This window comes from Miniopterus schreibersii, assembly GCF_964146895.1.
Source record: "Miniopterus schreibersii genome assembly, chromosome: 8".
In the NCBI taxonomy this organism is placed as follows: domain Eukaryota; kingdom Metazoa; phylum Chordata; class Mammalia; order Chiroptera; family Miniopteridae; genus Miniopterus; species Miniopterus schreibersii.
The window spans coordinates 64,519,324-64,540,878 of NC_138109.1; the positions used below are offsets into that span (position 1 = coordinate 64,519,324).

Below are 21,555 nucleotides of genomic sequence, written 5' to 3' on the forward strand. Positions count from 1 at the left end.
CCCTGGACCCCACCCTCCGTGTTTACAGTAGTTGTTGGCCAGCAGAGGGCGCCACAGAGGGCTGCATCCTGTCTGAGGCACTCACTTTATTCACTTTTCCTTTCAATGAGATTTCTCTCTTAGGCAGATTTTTAGAACAGCACAAGGAAAGATCCTGTTAGGTTTAATAAACTATAAATATAACACTGGTTTTATGGTTTGCTTGTTTTCAAATATGAAAGAAAAATTTAAAACTGAAGACTTTTCAATTCTTTTTTCACAGAGTAAAACCCTCTTTTTTGGAATACTTAAGCTATCTTCTCAACTTCATGAGTGTCATAGCTGGACCTTGTAACAATTTCAAGGACTATATAGCCTTTATTGAGGGGAGACATATACACATGAAGCTGCTGGAAGTGAACTGGAAGGAAAAAGGTTTCCACAGCCTGCCAGAACCTTCTCCCACTGTAAGTGTTTAGTGCCAAGTATTTTACCCAGAGGGCCAGAATATCAAGTTTTGCTGCCAGGGCTGACTCTCTCTAATAATTGTTTAAAAGCCAAACAGTTTAACAGAAAGTTTGGCCACTGACTTTTCCCTCCACTTGTTTAAAATACCAATATTAGTATTTATTTGCAGTTCTCTGTATTGGAGAAACAGATGTTTATTTCCCAGCGGAGCTCATTGGCTGGGAATATTAAAGCAATCATTCCATGAGTCAACCAGCCAATATTTAGTGCCTACAGTGTGCTCAGCACTGTACTAATTAACATATTCAAATCTATGGGTGTTTTGTCTTTATGAATAGAAATTAATATACAGCCAAAGGATAATATTCATAAAAGGGGGGGAGGAAGTGGGGACCAGAATAAATGTGCGTTTTTCTGTAGTACTCGCCTGTTGCCAGGGAAACCAGTTTTACACTGCCCAAAGCTTTGTTTTATTGAATTTGTTGAGTTTAAGATGGTTTTTTGAAATATTTTAATATGAATTTTATTAATCTCAAATTAGTCTACAGTAGGATAACTTATTGAACTTTATAAATATGCTAAACTTTAGATAAAATATCCTATATTTAAGGGAAATTTGTCATTAATTGAAGGAATGGGGAAAATTGGATAAGGGAAGAAATGATAATTTAAATATTTCATAAATGTTAAAGTCTAGGCAAAGTTACGTATTTGAAATTTTAAGTGATTTATTAATTGAGCATGAATTTTCAGACGGTTTTGACACAGTTGGCTCCTCAGCACTTTCTGGTTCGTCAAATGTCTCAGCTCTAGCTCATTATGGGGACAATCTAGGAGTGAAGTCCTCATGGCTATGAGACATCAAAGTGACCACAGGTGTTTCCAGGCAGTGCCTGTCACAGTAGCTCTTATGTGTGTCACATGCTTTTATTTCAGAAAATATCATTGGGTCTTAATTAACATCACCCTCCTAGCAGACTCTTGTATTTTTGTGCACAGAGGAAGTGGGGAGATTGCTTTTTGGCTAAAGACACATTGATGGGAGGGGTTGGCACCCAGTGGCCAAGCGTAGTGAGCCTTTAAGTGGGAGCCAGGCACTGTTCACGGTACCTTATATTCACTCCCTTAAACCCCAACCCACCCTCTGAGGGAGTTAACATATTCAAATCTATTGCTATCCCTATGTTACAGATAAAAGTAATCTGTTTTTATAAAATTGGGAACTATAATTGTGTTGATGTTACATGACATTCCCTGGAATGCCAGGGAAACTGGGCAAAATCACTCCATCCAGAGGAACTTAAAATGTCAGTACATCTTAACTCCCGAGCAGACCAGATTTATCCTTCCTGGAAGGTTTCTAAAACTTTCTGTTACCTGCCCATTCTGGTGAGGGTATCTACTCACACGCAGAATCCTTCCTAACTAAGCTCTGTCCTTGCTGGCCATTCAGACCCATTTCCTTGGCTCTGCTGGCTACAGGAGTGGAAGCAAATGGCTATTTCTTTCTGATGGAAGGTTGCCTCCCTCTAGTATGTTTCTCTTATGTTTTGGGTAATGAAACCATCTACCCTTCGTTGGTAGAATTCGCTGGTAAATTTTCTTCCGTTTTAGATACATTTGGTCCTCAAGCATGAGGAACATATTCTGCATCTAAATAGAGCACCTACGCGCATCGTGCCATTTGTGCCAGGAGGAGGAAAGCCTGTTGCCACTCCTTCAGGAACAGGGCCAGAGCAGCTACCGGAACAGCTTTGTTCTTTGTGCGCCCTTGCCGAAATTGTCTTCCTCGTACAGAAGTCTCCTGACTAGCTCCACTGATTTTCTCCCCCCTAATTTCAGGGAGCTGTGATACACAAGTTGTGCATGACCTTGGTGTCTCTCCTTTTGTTTTTGACGCTCACGAAGACCTTCCCTGTCACCTGCCTGGTTGATGACTGGTTTGTTCATAAGGCAAACTTTCTGACTCGCCTGTGCTACTTATATGTGGTCATGCAAGCCTCAAAGCCCAAGTATTACTTGGCCTGGACGTTAGGTAAGTTTGACGAGTGGCCCTAAATGATTGAGGAAAAAACGATACTCCTTGAACGGCTTAGCCAGAATGCCGTTTTGGATCACCTAACCAAAAAAAAAGTCCAACACGCAATGAGCAGCAGTTGAGCCAGGGTCATCTTTTCCAGTGAAGCACCCCTCTTTCCCACCGTCATAAACTCAGTTGTACGTGATACGGAGAAAAGCCGTCCTGGTTGCTGTTGAACCCAATGTTACTAACAGAGGTCCAGCCTTGGAAGCTGCTTCTTCCACCAATCTAATGGCCATTTAGTGCAGTGCAGTTAGGGGAAAACACCAGAATGATCTGGCTTTCTTGTAACTTTTCTGGGTTGTACATAATACAGGGTAGACATTAATTTTACCCACACACGTACTAATTTAGGTTACTCTTTTTAAAGAAATTGTTGGTTGAGTTTTATGCCTTAGAAGGAAGCAGACGTCAACAGATTTTTTTTTTTTAAAGGTAGAAAGTTCAATTTAATTTGGTTTTCACACAGTTTATTTTCTTCCTGTGATGTAACTTAGTTAATATTAAGTTTTCTCTTTCTTTTCAAACAATTTTAGACTGGAAAAGTATAAAGCTTAGCTGAAGTGAGCAGTAAACCCTTCTATTTACTTACCGGGAATGGTAGAGGATTTTGATAAGGCACAGCAGCTGCATGATTTCACACAGGAATGGGAGCTTAACACCTGAGCTGAAAGTGACCGTGTATTATGTTGAATATTGTTAAACTCAGATCCTAGTGCATAGCCCGTATTTCATGAGTGAGGGTGTCGCACTTACTAAGCTCCCCTTTTCTCATTTTATGCTCCAAGGTTTTAGCCCCAAATTAAAGTGAATTACTGAATTACTTTATTAGCATAATCATTTTTATTGTGGTAAAAGTGTACGTAACATAAAATTTACCATTTAAACCATCTGTAGTGTACGATTTAGTGGCATTAAGTTCATTTCCATGGTTGTGCAACCATTGCTACCCTTGCCTCCAGAACTTTTCCCATCACCCCAAACAGGAACTATCCATTAAGCAAAGTGAAACTCCCCATTCCAACCTCTCCCAGCTCCGGGTCCACATTATTTTTAAGTGTCAAATTGTTCAGGGATTAGTTTGGTCCAAAGTAGTATTTATGTAACATTTGGCCAGAGAGATCTCACTTAGAGCTGCTTAAAAATTCTCAGTGTAGAAAATTTTGCGTCTCGTTGCATTCGGTTTAATTCAAGGAGTTTTTGTTGAGTACCAGGTTCTCTGCTAAGGAGGAATTCAAAAGTAGGATGTTCCCTGCCCTCGAGATTGTCACACTCTGTGGGAACATAGATGTGCACACCAGCCAGGCAGTTCTCATCGAGAGCTGTCTCAAGCGTAGGCGGAGGTGACAAATACGGGCTGCTCGTTGGGAAGCCTTCAAAAGTCTCCTTGTATCCTACTCCTTTTTCTGCAGTTGCTTTATTATTTTTAAATAATTTCCTTAGTTTGTAGGCATCATACCTACTATAGTTGGAACCTTACTTGGAACACCAGGCTATTATCGTATGTGAAATAGTATTTTTACTTTGCTCTGACCTGAGTTGTGTGTGTGTGTGTGTAAGACTGGGAGAGAGTCGTTCACTCCCTTTACCACCTCCTCGCTTTCATGTTCTGTATCCCGGGGTTAATGGCTTCTGGACTAAATCAGCTCCTGCTTTAAGGAGGAAAGAAAGGCCTTTCATTCCATGGCCTCATAGGGAAAGTCTAACACGAGGGTTGTGCTGGTGAGGTCTAGGTGCAGATGGGGTCACAGGGTGCAGGGGTATCTGGTATTGTTCTGTGCTTTGGGGAGTTCCCACTTCCCCAGCTGTTTGGAGTATAGAAGTAGTCCTTTTTCTCCCCCACTCCCTTTATCTTTTTTTGGTAGTCCCATATAATGCTTCATTAATTTGTATGGCCTCAATTTCAAGTTTGTTACAGTTTAGATTGCATGGGCTGGTCTGCAATTAACCTGTATATTATTTATAAATAAAGAAGCAGTGAACAGTATGACAGGGAATATTTAAACTGCTTAACTGAATAATTTTTATTCAGCTGCTTAAAACACCATTTACATATAATTGATGTACTAATTATACATGATTATAAATTTAATCCTTAAAGCCAGCCTCTTGATGAATCTCAGCTGAGCTGCACTGTGTTAGCCTAGTTCTAGTCACTATTTAAATTGAAATAATACAGCTGTTTTCTTTGGACTTAGTGTACAATTCTGGTTGTTTCCCCCTACTAATTAGTACTAATTAGTGAGACTCAGCTTTAGCCCAGGCTGTGTTCTCAAGATCACAAACTCTGAAATATGGGCACCTGAATTAATTGATCCGTAATGGTATGTTAGAGCCATGCACAATATGAGTAAAGCCAGTTTTGGACTGTTTTAATCCTTTCAACATCCCTTTAAAATAGGTAATGTTACTATAGCCATTTTACACTCAGAAGAATATGTTTCTAGAAGTTAGACAACTCTCCCAAGGCCATGCATTTACTCTGTTGCCAAAGTGGAGATCTACCTCCAGAGCCTGCCCTTCACCACTATCTTCTCACCATTGTGAGCATTAAGTGAGAAATGCCTGTGGAGCGATTGTAGAATCTTAACAAGTGTGCTCTTGTGCACACACACACACACACACACACACACACACACACAAACACAGGATAGTTGCTATGATTCTGATATTTTTTTAAAGATCTGGCCCAGTCAGCCAGATCTGAGGCTGGAGATGGGAGAGGGAATTCAGGGGTTGCTATGCTGGTCCCAGCGTGGTCAGTCCAGCCCTGTTTTTAGTTGTCAACACAGAGCTCAAGGGCTCTTGCCCCAGGTTAGTTTATCCTCTGTCAGTCACAAATTTGTGCCCATACATTTAAAACTATTAGTTTCTTACCTGGCACACTCTTGCTTTGCTTTGCTTTTCCACTGAGTTTCCATCGAGTTGATTTGGAAGAATGACATAGCAGGACTCAGCACTTTCCTTTCTTCTAAAAGAAACCAGATCACGTTACGGCGAAGCCAAGGGTACAATAAGCGACGTTAAATCATCAACTGTGCCACGAGTGAAGGAGACAAACATAGAACAGGGTGTTTTTCTTTAGAGTAGTCTCCTGGAAGTCCATTCTGAATTGGGCTTGAATTCTAGACCCAGAAGGCATCAAGCTACAGGAAAGGAGGGTTTCCCTAAGATCCCCTCCAGATCTCAGACTTTACCGTGCTGTGATTTAATTAGTTTTATTACAGTATTTTAAGAAATCATCAATGAACTTGAAATAAGGTAACTGAAAAGATAAAGTGATCCTCTTGGTCATCGTAGTGAAAGTATATTGATTTCATCACGTCTCTATTTGTTTACAAAAAAAATTTCATTGAGGAGTTGATTAGGAATGTCTCCTCACTGCTGGGGGACATTTCCAGAGCTCAGTGAAGTCAGGTAATGATGGTAACAGAACTTTTAGACCCACTTTATGGGTGGGACGGCTTTGGTACTGTGTCTACGTGTGGCCTCCGTAGCAGCTTGCCTCAAATTCACATCTCTAGCTCTTTTTCTTGTGCTCTAAACTTTTCTCACCGCATCTTGGCAGCCCCAGCTGATATCCTACCAGCATGTCGTGCCCAATATGTTCAGAACAAGCTCCACTTTCTCTTCCAGAGCTGCGTCTCCTTAGTGCTCTTACCAGTTAATGTCCTGTCGTCTTTGATGACAGCTCTTGGACCTCTATGGGGTCCCTTGTTTCTTCCGGTCTCTGCTTCTGAGCTTAAGTGTCTTCTTCCCCTTCTCTTCTTATATCAAGCTGGTCACTGAACCCTCCCGTATACTGCTTTGTTTTGGTTCCTCCCTTCCCTAATTCTCGTGTTGCATTCTATGAGAATCTAGTACCCTTTTTCTTACTTAGCAGGTGCTCACTAAATGCTAGTGAATGAATGAAAATGACTGAATAAAAATTGAGGTCACCAAAAAGCCAAAAATGTTTCTCTGATTCACAATGGTACCGGGTTCCTTTAAATTTTTTTGGTTTCCTTTCCAAGTAAACTACCACATGCCTCTCCGTTTTAAAGCTAGACAGACATTGGCATCTTTTAAAGCGGCAATGTGACTTCTGTCCCGTATCCTAATGTGTTGTTTTAAAAACCATAGCTGATGCCGTGAATAATGCAGCTGGCTTTGGGTTCAGCGGAGTGGATCAGAATGGAAATTTCTGTTGGGATCTACTTTCTAACCTAAACATCTGGAAAATTGAGGTGAGTCTATTATGCTTCTGCATCAGGCTGACATCGTGAATGAAGCAGTGGTTTGCGCTGAGTGCAGAGTCCAGGGATCTTCATTGGTGTCCGAGGAAGAGCTGCTATCAGGGAGAGCCAGGGTCAGCAGCCTCCTGGGCATTTTGCATCTAGGAATTTTTTTCCCCCCTTGTTTTTGTTTTTTCTTTTTAAAAGATACTGTCTTGATTGTTTTAATGGTTCAAGGAATAATGACATAAAAAGTCTAAGAGCGAGCGGGGAAAATCTTTGATGTCTACATTCCTGTTCTTCCAACTAGAAAGTGCAGAGCCATTTTCTCTCGTTCACATTCTACTTTCTTTAGTCAGGAACACAGACTGGAAGCTTCTGTATTTAGATTTCAGTATTCCAAGCGCTCCCTGTGGTTCCTTTGGAAACGTTGATAATCCATGTGCGTTTCAGAAGAATTTCCTTGGCACTCAGCTTCTAGGCCGCTGGGAATAGGGTGCCTTTCCTCTTTCGCCACAGTTCTCGATATGTCTTCATCGTTCAGGTGGTCTCCTTGGGGCCATGTCACTCTTGCCTTCCTTGGTGCTGTCAGCAATCGGAGCCGTTAGGAAGACCAGGGTCTCAGACCCTTTCCTCCTTCCACGGGATGGGGGTAAGGCCATGGTTCTCAGCACAGCAGTGTTGGTTCTGCAGCCGGGTGACTCAGTGTTTGTGGTTGGTTGGAGTTTTCCACCCCCCACAGGGCAGGCCGAGTGCCGTTGGAGAATTTGGGCAGAAGGGGATGTGCATGTAAATCAAGCAGCCAGGGATGTGGAGACTGGCCACCTGCTGCCCACGTTAGGTGGACATGGCCACAGGAAGTCATGGGAGTGATGACCTCCACCTTCATCTTGAATGGGCAAGCTCCAGCCTCCAGAACAACCTTTCTCATTTTTGGAAAAACAATCATCTACGGGCTTCTCTTTTCTCTGATGTCAGAGAGAGTACAAAGGTGTTATGGCTTTCCTCTCCTTTTCTATCAAATTCTCTCTCAAAACTCTTGGACCACTGCTGGCTGCTTGGGTGAATGTCCTTTACAGGGGCTCCCCTGACCTTTGGCTGCCCCCCCGTCTCCTCAGCTGTGCACCAATAGACAGGGTCATTTCACTGGGGGCACATGTTCAGAGTAGAGGGTGACTTACTACGTATTCGTTATAAAAGAAAACTGGAAGGAGAAAGTTTGCATTTTTAATTGAGTTGCTATAGAGCAAGGAGCTAAACGAAACCATGGAAGTCTGATTGAGTTAAGGTTCCTTAAAGCTGTGTGAATAACAGCCATAGGAGATATGGATACATAGAAGACCTTAGGGTTTTGAAATAAAAACTCATAATACAAAATCTGTCTATAGCTTTCAGTGACCTCTCCTCTTCCCTCCCAAACATATTACGTTAGGCCAGTGTGTGACCTATCTAAGATTTTCTTATGGTTGAAACAGAAGAAAGTGGCACTTGTACTTCCCACCTTCATTGGGCATCTGGTTCTTGAATTTTGTTTCATGCTTTCTACCTCTAGCCTTTGACAAGATTTTTTTTTTTTTTTTTAATGAGGAAACCTTGTTGCTGGCTTGTTTTGGAATGCCTCTTCTTCAGTGGTTGATTTACTTGTGTCATTGCCAGTTTGGTGATATTTCTTTCTTTTCTGTATTGTGACTCCTTCATGCATAAAATCTCTTACTGTCCTAGATACAATAGGAAGCATTTGAACCCGTGCAGCTGTTTGTAGAATAACTTCACAGGACTGACCTAGTTTATAGATGGCCACACAGTGAAAAGATGACAACTAAATTCAGGCTGTCTCCATAAAGGCACTCAATTCACATGATTAAACTTTTCCTATGGCAAATCCTCTTTTAGGGTATCTAGTTTTAAAATTCAGATGACTTAAAATTTTTTTTTAAGCCAGAGAGGATGGAAAACCCACAAAACATTCCTTAACTTTTCCTATAATTTGAAAATAAATTGAGCAAAATTGAGACTTTGCAAGCCAAGTTTTAGTCAATCTTATAAACATCAGAATGTTACTCATTCAGTGGAACAGCTGATATGCTCTTGACCGAGGAGTCACTATTGAAATAGCACAGCTAGTCTGCTGCCAGGGAAGTTGTGCGGAGGACTTTCCATTACTCGGGGTATTTTTAAAGCTAATGATAGGTGTTATTTTCTTCTTTTTAGACTGCTACAAGTTTCAAAATGTACCTAGGAAACTGGAATATTCAGACAGCTACTTGGCTAAAGCGGTAAGAAAAACAAAAGCAACTTCATTATTCATGGCACTGGGATGTGTTTAGATGGGAGTTGTTAGGTGAACAGCAACAGTCTGCCAGTAGCAGGGTCATCTGACACTTTTGTTTTGTATGTACATCTATGCCCTGTAAGTGAAAAAGTAGAAATATAGTGATGTGAGGTCACAATATAGCATATTTATTTTAATGTATCATACACTTAATCCTGCCATTCCTTGGTACCAGGCACTCATTTAACCCTCATTTCAGTCCTATGAGATGTTGGTAGTTATTATCCCCATTTTTCAGGTGAGCAAAGTGAGGCACAGAGAGGTCATGTAACTTGCCCAAAGTCACACAGCTAATGAGTAATAGGTGAGAGCCCAACAGAAGATCTGCAGAGCCAGGCTCTTAACCTCTGTGCTGTGCTACCGCTGACCTAGAGGAGAGCCTGTTGATTGGATGTCAGACGGTCACCGTCAGCAGCATCTAACCACTGAAGATTGCTGTGTTTATCCCTAGCATTAAAAGCTTTATGCTACCCCAGATGTTTGTGCTTTTAAACTTTGTATTTTTGTTAATATTCCTGTTTTCCTACACATTCCAAAATTAGAAACATTGCTTATTATGGAACTGATAATTTGTTATCCCTGAATATTATGCTTTCACTGGAACTCTAGGTAGTGAATATTCCTATCATAGAAGTGCAAGGAAAGTATAAAAATACTAAGCTATAGATTCTGTTTTTTGCTAAGTAGCATTTTTCTTAGGTGAAAACTGGGTAAAAGAAGAGACAATGTATAGTAATTCCCCCAAAGTAAGCTCATTCAGTGTTGCCTGGAAATTGATGAGAACATGCAATTTTTGAAAATTTGCCCTTAATAATATTGCTATTTATTTTGCAAATAAGTTTAGCATAAACCTCTATTTTTGAATATTGAGTAATCCCAACGTACCAAGAGTCCTACAGTCTCCATTAGGAGTTTGCTCTAAGATGACTGAACATACATGTGTGCACATAAATGAAAAATCATTTTAGAAAATATTTGATTAAAAAATATATAGAGGATAAGAACGGTACTTATGCAAACTATTCATTTTAAAAAGAAACATTACAAATGGGTTCCCAGTCATGTGTTTTTCTCCCCAAATGTGTTCTCTTCCTATGTATTCTCTTCCTATGTAGAGGGAGCCATAGTCCTTAGTTTGGGTTTAAATCAGTTACTTTTGACAACCTGTACAGTGCAGGATTGGTGTTAACGGAGTTTGTTTTATTTTCTATTGGGGCCTCTCATTTAGTAAACCATGTAGTGGCTTCCTTTCAGTGCCATTGGCAATTTGTAGACTGTGTTTGGGAGAAAGTCAGTTTGTTTTAATAATCAACAGAGAAGCCAAAGCTCTCCAGGGAGTTTTGCTGACAAATTCTCAGTCCACACAGTGAGAGCTGAAAGGTCCCACAGCCAATACATTGATTTTGGGGCTGGAGTCATCACCAAAAGCAATGAAGAGTGTTGCAGAGGAGGTTAGGTGGCACAGGGGCTAGATTAAAAAGGCCAGTTAGTTTTGACTAAATGAGGATATCCACTTCTAAAGACCCTTTGTCTGATTCCAAGATTTTTAGTGTCAACAGTGCTTTATCCATAATTATTCCTGGTAGATTAGGCCATTGGTGGCAGGGGCTGGGCAGAGCCTGACCATGTGGATTTTTATTATAAATAGGGTGGTTAGTTCCAGATCGTTTAGTTTTGTGGAGGTTAAAAGTTCATACTTCTCCCCAAAATATGGAGTGTGAATTGCCTGTCCTGGCAGTGTTCAGGCTGCTTGGATTGCGTGGCAAGTCCCTGAATAGGATTAGGCAGGCAGGCCCTCGGGGATGGAGCGAGTGATTTCTGTGTCTGACTCAGGGAGTTTCCGATGTGTTTGACCTGCGGCTCGTCGGGCCTGCCTCTTTACAGGGTGTGCTATGAGCGGGTCCCCTGGTACCCCACGGTGTTCACCTTCATCCTGTCTGCCCTGTGGCATGGCGTCTACCCCGGGTACTATTTCACCTTCTTAACTGGAATCCTCGTCACGGCAGCAGCCCGAGCGGTAAGCTTGCTTTGGTTGTGGGGTCTTTTCCTTAGTAACCTGATGCCTGTATATTTGTTGTCATTCGGTCCTATTAGGAGTCGGGTGATGAGGGCATAGGAGTAATATTTTGAAAAAGCAACAGAATTGCCATTAGAGAAATACTTCAGTATGTAGGAACGCGTGGTCAAAAAATGTTTAATCATTTTATCGTCACATTATTTACAGAGGGTGTAAAACAAAAAATTTTGAGGAACAATGTTTAGTAATTTAAGAGAAAACATTTTTAATCATTAAAGGCTGTGAACATATATGTAATCTAATCACAAGTGACAATGATTATTAGTTAATGTAGGCTTTGTAAGACTTCATTTCTCATCTCACTATCCTAAGCCTAGAAATAATTCAGAGTCTGTGAGCAGCCAGTAAAATTTCAGCCACAGGAACTGTGTTTTGTTAGAGATTGCTCTGACCTCTCATGTCTGGTCCAAGTAGTTTGTGTAAAATACTTTAAATTTTATAAATTTGGTTCTCCAGGTCTTTTGGGTAGTTTGTCCTAGACTATTCCTACTATTTGCTGGCTGTAGAGCAGGATAATAAAGGAATACAAAATTTGCCTTCCCTCAAAGAAAGAGATGAATTATGTATATAAGTAACTACAATTCAGTGTGCTCTTTCAAACACAGTTTTGTATTTGATTTCATTCCAGTCTGTGATAATGATTGTGGCTTTTCTTATTCACATGCCAACAGCTTTAAATGACATTTGTTGAACTGTATTTTGGATGTCAATTTCGGAGTCCCAGCATAGCTATTCACTTATTCTTAATGTATCTGTTCTGTGAATATTTCAGAAGCCCTATTACGTGTGGTCAGTGTCCTACGTGTTGGGCTACCACAGTGAGAAAGACAGGAATCATCCCTATGGAAGTTTTAGTTTAGTTAGGTGAAGGTTTGTTGGGATATATGTGTAAACAAAAATGGATAATTGATTACTACTCATTTTTCACAAATTAGTAAGGTAGGGATGGAGAGAAGAAGGGATGGAGAGAAAAATAGATTTCATTTTTTTTCTGAACAGACAGTGAAATCCCCCATGAAGTGTCTTAGACCCGGGAAGTTTCCTACTCTCCTACACGTTTTCCTACCCTGCCCCCGCCGTGCATGGCTCCTGTCCTGTGCCCTGGGGAACTCAGAATGAGGGGAGGACTCAGCTCACCAGGCAGCCCTGGGAAGCCTGTCCTGCTGAGACTGACCTGCCTCTAAGCCAGCCGTGGTTCCAGCTCTCCTTTTGCTTCTTGGATCTGGAGAAAAATTTAGTTACATGGGTCAAAAGACCTACACATGAGTATATCCTTTGACCCAGCATTTTCCATTTCAAAGAATTTATCAGGTTTTTTGTCTGTCAAATGGACATAATGATGCTCCCATGAGTAGGCTTGTTGGGAGAATTGACAGAGACGACACAGGTGAGCATTAGCACAGGCTTGGCATGCAGCAGGCACTCAATAAATGGTGGCTGCTCTTATTATTAATGCTAGTATTACTTTATTACTGTTATTCAAAGGAAATAATCAGGAAACAGTGCAGAGATTTATCTACCGGGATAGCGTCACAGAATTATTTAGTGTGGCAGGGGGGTGGGACACAGCTAACTTTTCCATCAACTTAATATTGTATTGAGGATTCATACACATTGACATGGAAAACAACTTATGACATATTAGCTAAATGAAAAAGAACTAGCCCTGGCTGGTGTGGCTCATTCCCCTGTGCACTGAAAGGTCACCGGTTCGATTCCCGGTCAGGGCACATGCTGGGTTGTGGGCTCCATCCCTGGTAGGGGGCATGCAGGAGGCAGCCAATCGATGCTGCACTCTCACAGCGAAGTTTCTCTTCCTCTCTCTAGAAAGCAGTAAAAAAATCTTTAGTCTGTTCTTTTTAAAAAATATATTGATGCCATTGAAAACACAAAGTGGGTGTATATGAATAGAAAAAGTCTTGGAAGGATATGTGCCAAGTTTTTAAACAGTGCTTTTCTCTGGGAGATTTTAAAAAAGAAAACAAAATTGCTTAGTTCTTCTAATAATTTTCTACAGTGAACATGTAATTTTTTCACAGTAAGAAAAAAAAACCATGATGGTGTTTTTAGTTGAAAATGGACTCAGATGGTTGGCATTTTTGATACCGTAATGTCCCTAAGCAGCACCTGCCTGCAGAGAATAAAAGTTATATTTTTAACCCTCTCTTTTGCCTTCCTTGGCCTGCAGGTGAGAAACAACTGTCGACATTACTTCCTTTCTTCAAAGGCCCTCAAGGTTGTTTATGACGTGGCCACCTGGGCTGCCACTCAGCTGGCGGTCTCTTACACAGTGGCACCCTTTGTCATGTTGGCAATTGAACCCACCATCAGTTTATACAAGTAAGTTCTGTTATTCCCAGCTGCGTTCAGTAAACTTGTCTGTTTTCTCTGTGTTTGACCTAGGATTTGGTAAATGGAATCAACCAGTACTAACAATTTCTAAATATGGCTTCAGTGTAAAAATGGCCATAGAAAGATTGAGGTGGAAATGGTCATCCTGGAAATGCCAACACCGGTACAGATGAGCAAAGCTGACGGGAAGCCCTTCAGCCGCTCATAACATAACTAAGGGATGCTTAATGCAGTGAATTTTGAAGGGGCGGATCTGGGTTACAAACTCAGGGTGAATTTGCTGCCTTAGCCCCTTCCTCCTGGTTATAGGCTCTGTTGGAGGCTGTGGGCCATTCTGAGAGCAGGAATGGAATGGGCAGGTGCTGGGGTGCTGCCAGCGCTGGGAGTGGTCTGCAGGAGGGCTCTGGGTCCCACGGAGACAGCAGTTTTGGTGGATGTGTGAAGGGATTTATGTGGCGAGTTGCACGGGGTGGAGGGGAGTACTTGGAGTTTAGGGTGGAGGAAGAGGTTCACACCTGAGACAGGAGCCTTCAGGGGAAGGATATCAGGCCCTTTATTCAAACACCAGTGCTCCAGCTGAACTGCACACCTGTCCTTGCTTACTCTCCGTTTCACTCTCATGTTGAATTAGGGACATTTCTCCACTCTTCCAAACTTGTGTGACCTCTGGCAAGTTACTAACCTCTACCTTTTATTTTCTCAGCTGTAAAATGAGGCTCAGACTGTAACCCACCTCGAAGTACTTTGTCAGGGCTGAATGAGGCAGATGTGGGAGGGGCTCAGCCAGTGCCTGCCATACAGTCTATTGTCAATAAATGCTGACTTGTAGTATGGAATGGTTTGCACAGGCTTTTGTACATTCACTTTGGAGCACAGCTATCATCAGAGAAGTGAATTAGAAATGAGTAGTGCAAACATACCTTATTTGTAAGTTGGGATTTCCTGTAGTTCATTCACTGGTCAGGAATGATCAAAGACACTTTTACTACTCAATACAGGTGTCACAGGATGGTTATTTTTCAGGTTATAGGAGAGAAGGTAGAGGAAACTATACAACACTCATCAGTAAAATCTGTTTCTAAAGACTCATTAGGTCATGGGAGGTATGTCAGTATAACATGGAAGTTGAGTTGGTTTTTACTAGTATACAAATTTTTCTAGGTAAGAGAACCCAGTTGAGTAGGAAAAGAATTATAATCTCTAACAACAAAGTTTATTTAGAATTGAAGAGATAAAGAGTTTCCCAGACAAGAAAAAGCTAAAGAAGTTCATCACGAATAAATCAGTATTACAAGAAATGTTTAAGGGACTTTTTTAAGTAGAAAAGATAAAATACAGGAGAGAAATTCTCACTGACAAAGGCAAAGAGTAAGGCAGTGGATCAACCAACTATAAAGCTATTACAAAGATTAAAAAGCAAAAGTAGGAAGATCTTGTGTAATTAAAATAAATTAAGAGATACACAATACACATGCACAAAAGTAAAAAATAATGACAACATAAATGTAGATGGGGTGAGTAAAAACAATAGTGATTTTAGAATGTATTAGAATATAAATGACCATCAACTTAAAATTGACTGCTATAAACATAACTTGGTTTATAGGAAGCACATAGTAACCATAAACCAGAAATTTACAAGAGATATAAAAGAAATAGAAATGAATCCACACACAACACTATAGAAAGTCATCAACACAAGAGGAGCAAGAGAATATGAAATTTACAGGGAAAAACTACAAAAACAATAAACTGGCAATAACTAATACCTATCAATAATTATTTTAAATGTAATGGACTAAATGCTACAATAAAAATACATAGGGTGGCCGAATGGATTAAAAAACAACAAGACCTGTACATTGGTGCCTATAAGAGGTCCACTTTATATCAAAAGACACACATAGACTGAAAGTAAAGGGATGGAAAAAGATATTTCATGCAAAAAGCAGCAAAAAAGAGCTAAGGTAGCAATACATACATCAGAAAAAGTAGGTCTCAAATTAAGGGCTAAAACCAGAGACAAAGAAGGGCATTTCATAATGATAAAGTGAACAATCCAACAAGAGGATATAACTTTTATAAACATCTATGTGCCCAATGTAGGAGCACCTAAATTATAAAGGAAATATTGATGGACATAGAGATAACAGTAATAGTAGGAGATGTTAACACCCCATTGACATCAATGTATTAATAGATCAACCACACACAGACTATCAACAAGGAAACAGTGACCTTAAAGGACACATAGATAGATAGACTTTATACATTCTTTTAAGTGCACATGGAACATTTTCCAGGACAAAATAAGTCTCAATAAATTTAAGAAGATAAAAATGAAAACACAATGACCCCAAAGCTATGGGACATAGCCAAAGCAGTTCTAAGAGGGAAATTTATAGCCATACAGGCCTACCTCAAGAAACAAGAAAATATCAAATAAACAATCTAATCTTACACCCAAAGAAACTAGAAAAAGAACAAAGCTCAAAGTAAGTAGAAGGAAGGAAATAATAAAGACCAAGTAGATATAAACAAAATAGAGTCTAAAAATAAAAGAAAAAATCATTGAATCAAGAGCTGGTCCTTCAAAGAGAGACACAAAATTGCAGAACCTTTAGCCAAACTCATTTAAAAATATTTAGGGCTGAAATAAAAGAGGAAAAGTGATAACCAACACCACAGAAACACAAAAGATTATAAGGAAATACTACAAAAAAATTATATGCTGACAAATTGGACAACCTGGAAGAGATGGATAAATGCATAGAAACACAAAAATCTTCCAAGACTGAATCAGGAAGAAAGGAAGAAATGGGAAATCTGAACAGACCAATTACTAAACAGACTGATTACTAGTAAAGAAATTGAATTAGCAATGAAAAAAATTCCAACAAACAGAAGCTCTAGACCAGTTGGCTTTCACAGATGAATACTTTTTTGAATGTTTGGAACAATTCACATCTATTCTTCTCAAACTGTTCTAAAATTTTGAAAACGAGGGAAGGCGCACCAACCTATTTTTATGAGGTCAGCTTTACCCTGATACCAAAAACACAGACCCTACAAAAAAAAATTATAGACCAATATCCCTGATGCACATTGAACAGACTATTAAAAAGCCAAATTCAGCAGTACATTAAACATATTATACACTGTGATCAAGTGGGATTTGGCCCCACCATGCAAAGTTAGTTCAATAATGCAGGTCAATTAAGGTGATACACCACATACACATAATGAATAAAAATCATACGATCATAAGAGATGAAGAAAAAGCCATTGATAAAATCTTACGTCCATTTATGAGAAAAACTCTCAGCAAAGTGGGGCTAGAAGAAACATACCTTAACATAATAAAAGCCATATATGACAAATCCACAGCTAACATATTCAACAGTGAAGTGCTGAAAGCTTTTTCTTTAAGATCAGGAACAAGAAAAGGATGCCCACTTTCGCCTCTTTTATTCAACACAGTATGGGAAGTCCTAGCCACAGCAATCAGACAAGAGGAAAGAAAGAAATAAAAGGCATCCAAATTGGAAAGGAAGTAAAACTATTGTAGATGACTTGATACTGCAGGGTGGGGCAAAAAGTTGAAAATAATACAATAAATAATAATACAAGAATAAATTCTGTTTTGCGTACTCACAGCTGTAAGCTTACTTTTGGCCACCCTGTATGTATAAAGAACCCTGAAGATTCCACCAAAAACAAAAAAACTAGAACTCATACATGAATTTAGTAAAGTAGCAGGATACAGAATGTTATATATTGATTTCAGAGAGAGAGAGAGAAACATCAATGATGAGAGAGTCATTGGTCAGCTGCCTCCTGCACGCCCCTGACTGGGGCTAGAGCCCACAACCCGGACATGTGCCCTGACCCGGAATTGACCCCCAAATGCCTGGATCCTAGGTCGATGCTCAACCACTGAGCCACGCCCAGCCGGGCAGAAATTGTATTTTTATACACCAATAATGAACTATCAGAAAGAGAAATTAAGCAAACAAATCCCATTTATAATTGCATCAAAAAGTAAAATACCTAGGAAAACTGTAAGACTTGAAGATACAAATAAATGGAAGGATATACTGTGCTCATGCATACGAACAAAGAACTTTCTTCAAATGTCCGTATTATTCAAAGCAATTGACAGATTTAATGCAATCTCTATAAAAAACCAATGGTATTTTTCACAGAACTAGAATAAATAATTATAAAGTTTATATGGAACCACAAAAGATCCTGAAGAACCAAAGCAATCTTGAGATAGAAGAAAAACAATATTGGAGGTATCACACTACCTGGTATCAAACTATACTACAGGGCTACAGTTTACAAAATAGCATGGCACTGGCATAAAAACAGACATATAGATCAATGGGACATAATACAAAGCCTAGAAATAACCCCAGGCCCAAATGGTCAGTTAATTTATGACAAAGGAGGCAGAATATCCAATGTGGTAAAGACAGTTTCTTCAATAAATAATGTTGGGAAACCTGGACAGATACATGCAAAAGAATGAGATTGGATCACTTTCTTATACCACATATAGAAATAAACTCAAAATGGATTAAAAACTTAATTGTAAGACCTGAAACCGTAAAAATCCTAGAAGAAAACATAAGCAGTAAACTCTTTGACACCGCTCTTAGTAATATTCATTTTGGAGCTGTCTCCTTGGGCAAGAAAAAACACACAAAACAAAAACAGGACTGCATCAGACTAAATTTTTTTCAAACTAAAGTTTTTTGAACAGCAAAAGAAATCAGTAAAACGAAAAGACATCCTGCTGAATGGGAGAAGACATTCACCAGTGATACATTCAAAAAGGTGTTATTATTGAAAATATAAAAGGAATTCATACAACTCAACACCAAAAAAAAAAAAAAAAGGAAATTGAAAACAATATTTTGAAAGCATATATACACCCCTATGTTCATTTCAGCTATTATTTATAATACCCAAGATATGGAAGCAACCTAAGAGTCTATTGATAGATGAACGGTAAAGAAGTTGTCATACATATAAACAATGGAATATTACTCAGCCATAAAAAGAATGAAATCTTGCCATTTCCTACAACATAGATGGACCTAGAGGGTATTTTGCTAAGTGAAATAAGTCAGACAAAGACAAATACCATATGATTTCACTTATATGTTAAACATAAAAAACAAAGGAAATGAACAAACAAAACAGAAACAAACTCATACAGAGAACTGATGATTGCCAGATAGGAGGAGGTTTAGGGAGATGGGTGAAAAGGTGAAGGAATTAAGAAGTATAATTTGCCAGTTATAAAAAGTCACGGGGATGTAAAATACAGCACAGGGAATATAGTTAACAACATTGTTATAACTATGTATGGTGTCTGATGGCTAGTAGATTTATTGGATTGATTACTTTGTAAGTTATAATTGTCTAATCACTATAGTGTACACTTGAAACTAATATAATGTTGTATGTCAACTGTAATTGAAAAATGAAAATTTTTAAATATGGCACTGAAGAGAAATGGGAAGTCAGCTTTGAGACACAGAAGGATCAGAGCAGTTATCCAGTGATGAGCTGAAACAGTACCTGGTAAAGCATAGTTCTAAAGACTATGTCAGCTGTCTTGCTAGATGGGTAAGTATGTAACCTTTGAGCAGATTTTTCTTCTTATGGAGGTCCTATAAGGTGACTGACTAGGTAATCGCTGTCCTCAGAACATTTTGATAGCATCATTTACTTGACTCAGCTGCTTCTTTTCAGTATCTCTTGGTATGCATAGGAGTGTTGGAAAAAAATTTAAGATACCATATATGAATAAATCAAGACTTTGAGAATAAAATGTTCAGTGTTTTAAGAACAAAATATTGGTTTCTCACTGTGTTCAAATATCAGAAGCCGTGTCTCTGTGGACCAGCACGGTGTCTGAATAAAAGAAAGGGCCCCCAAATGGAACTCACCTAAGTTGGGGGGATGTGTATCTGAGTTGAGTTGTGTCAGAAATGGAACTTCAGAGTTGGTTTTGTTGCTCTGGAAAGGACTCTGGTTACGTTTGCATACATTCAGGACTCGCCACCGTGGCCTGTGGGTACAGTTCAAGGAAATGTCTGGGCATGACAAAGTCACCCAAGGGAGCTCCACCCATGGAGTGGGAGCCCACGGCACCTGTGGCCTGTGCTGGGACCTGGATCAGCAGTGACATCAATGCAGAGTAAACAGGCACCTGGGCCTCTCATCAGCCACATCTCACATTTGGAAGAAAAAGATTCTCTTTTAACTGAATCCATTTCTGGAACCCTAAGGGAAGCTGGTAGAAGCTGCTTGCCTGTATGCCTCACCTCATTCATGAACCCTTCCTGTCTTCAGAGTGCATCCCTTCAACCTCTGATTCCATTGTCACATCTCCTTTTTCTCACTATTCTTATAAGAGGATTACACTGGGCCCACCCATTAACCCAGAATTCTCTCTCCATTTTAAGATCCTCAACTTGATCCATCTGCAAAGTCGCTTGTGCCATATAAGGAAATATAATCACAGGCTCTGAGGATTAGTGTGTGGATATCTTTAAAGGGGCCTTGTCCAACCTACCACACGTATGTATAGTGGCTGGTAGAATATAGGAGTAATTTTAACAATAGAAGTTTGTTGAACATAAAAAAAAAAAATTGTTACTCCTGTACTTGTCTGCCATTCCCAAGAGACGGGGCGGCTTTGCCTTTTTGGAGATCCTAGTTCAGTGCTTTAGTACATTCTAAACAGTAAAACCTTATTGAAAGAACAAATGAACGAAGATATGTTTGCTTCTGTTGGAGCTCTTGACTTACCTGTAGACGTTTTCAGGGAGGCATTCCTCTTGCTAAATGGTCGGGAAGTTTGGGAGATAAGGGAGTTATCAGATTCTAATGTGCCTGAGGAATGGTACATGTCAACTCTGGGATTTTCCTTTTTCACATCGTTTTCCTTTGATCTTCAGAAAGCACTGGAGAAAGTGTAAGTTCCAGATGGACATAGAGCAGCTGTACAGATGCAACCTGTACAAATTCTTGCATTTATTCATATGCCCCATATTTATTGTCTACATTGTACCCAGCCAGTGTGCTGAATACCACACTTATGCAGCACAAGTCTGCAAACCTTAAAAGCAAACCTTGTTTATCAGTTTGGATGCAAGTTATTTTCAGAGTTACAGAGTAGACCTTGGATTCCTCTGCTCCCTAATGCACCCAAGAAGAACCTTGTACACGCGAGTGGAGCGCACTGGCTAAAGTTCAGTTGCATTTGTGTGGGGAGCGGAACAAGCACAGCGTTTGAATTTGGACCTGTGCATTCTTATGCTTTGAATTTTGGGGGGTTCTTAGTCTTATTACACTGACAGGCCAGCACACCTCATGCCTGTTCGCAGATGGGCTGCCTGGTTTTGTAGTTTCAGTCCGTGCCTGTCCCACTCCCCTACCACAGGGCGTATGTGTGGGGTGGACAGAGACGAGCCCGAGTTCAGACATGTCCCCTCCTCCGAAAGCAGTGCCTCCATCCCCAGGCTGCAGATGATGCAGTCAGGTTTGTGGGGCATTTCCCGTTTGTATCCTTGTCTGAAATGTAACTTTCGTGTGTTTTCATTCCTAGGTCCATGTACTTTTATTTACACATCATAAGTCTCCTGATAATATTATTTCTGCCGATCAAACCGCAAGTTCATATTCAAAGGCAGCCTCAGAACTCTGTTAATAAGAAGAAAACAGATTGATGTCTCCAAGAAAAGCTGGATCCGGAAAACTGCAAAATGTTGGAAAGATGAGATGAAAAGGCTCCAGGCAATGTTTACATGTATTTTTTTTTTTTTTTTTTTTAAATAAGAGTGCAGGGAGTATTTTTATAATGCCTTTTTGTACCGCTGAATCAGCCATGTCCAGGTGATCCGTTTTCATAGTTTATGGGGCGTTAGAGTGGTGTGGCGGTGTGCGGAGAATGGGCCAGGCTTGCAGAAACAGTCTTTCTGGATGCTGGGTCTTGGCGCTTCTGGCATCATTCCCAGCCACCGAAATGCAGACA

General features: G+C 40.0%; 1 protein-coding gene across 2 annotated transcripts in view; it reads left to right on the top strand.

The window, feature by feature from the left end:
- Positions 1-21,350, top strand: part of MBOAT1 (membrane bound glycerophospholipid O-acyltransferase 1) — an 80,697-nt gene extending 59,347 nt beyond the window's left edge. The window contains exons 7-13 of one of the 2 annotated variants that reach the window (XM_081145182.1): positions 263-446; positions 2,290-2,482; positions 6,650-6,753; positions 8,953-9,017; positions 10,958-11,090; positions 13,339-13,490; positions 21,130-21,350. In XM_081145182.1, coding sequence (XP_081001308.1) covers positions 263-446; positions 2,290-2,482; positions 6,650-6,753; positions 8,953-9,017; positions 10,958-11,090; positions 13,339-13,490; positions 21,130-21,250 — 952 coding nt within the window. In that variant the 3' untranslated portion in view covers positions 21,251-21,350. The remainder of the gene's footprint in view (positions 1-262; positions 447-2,289; positions 2,483-6,649; positions 6,754-8,952; positions 9,018-10,957; positions 11,091-13,338; positions 13,491-21,129) is intronic. The other variant, XM_081145183.1, reaches the window with a different exon arrangement.
- The last annotated feature ends 205 nt before the right edge of the window (positions 21,351-21,555 follow it).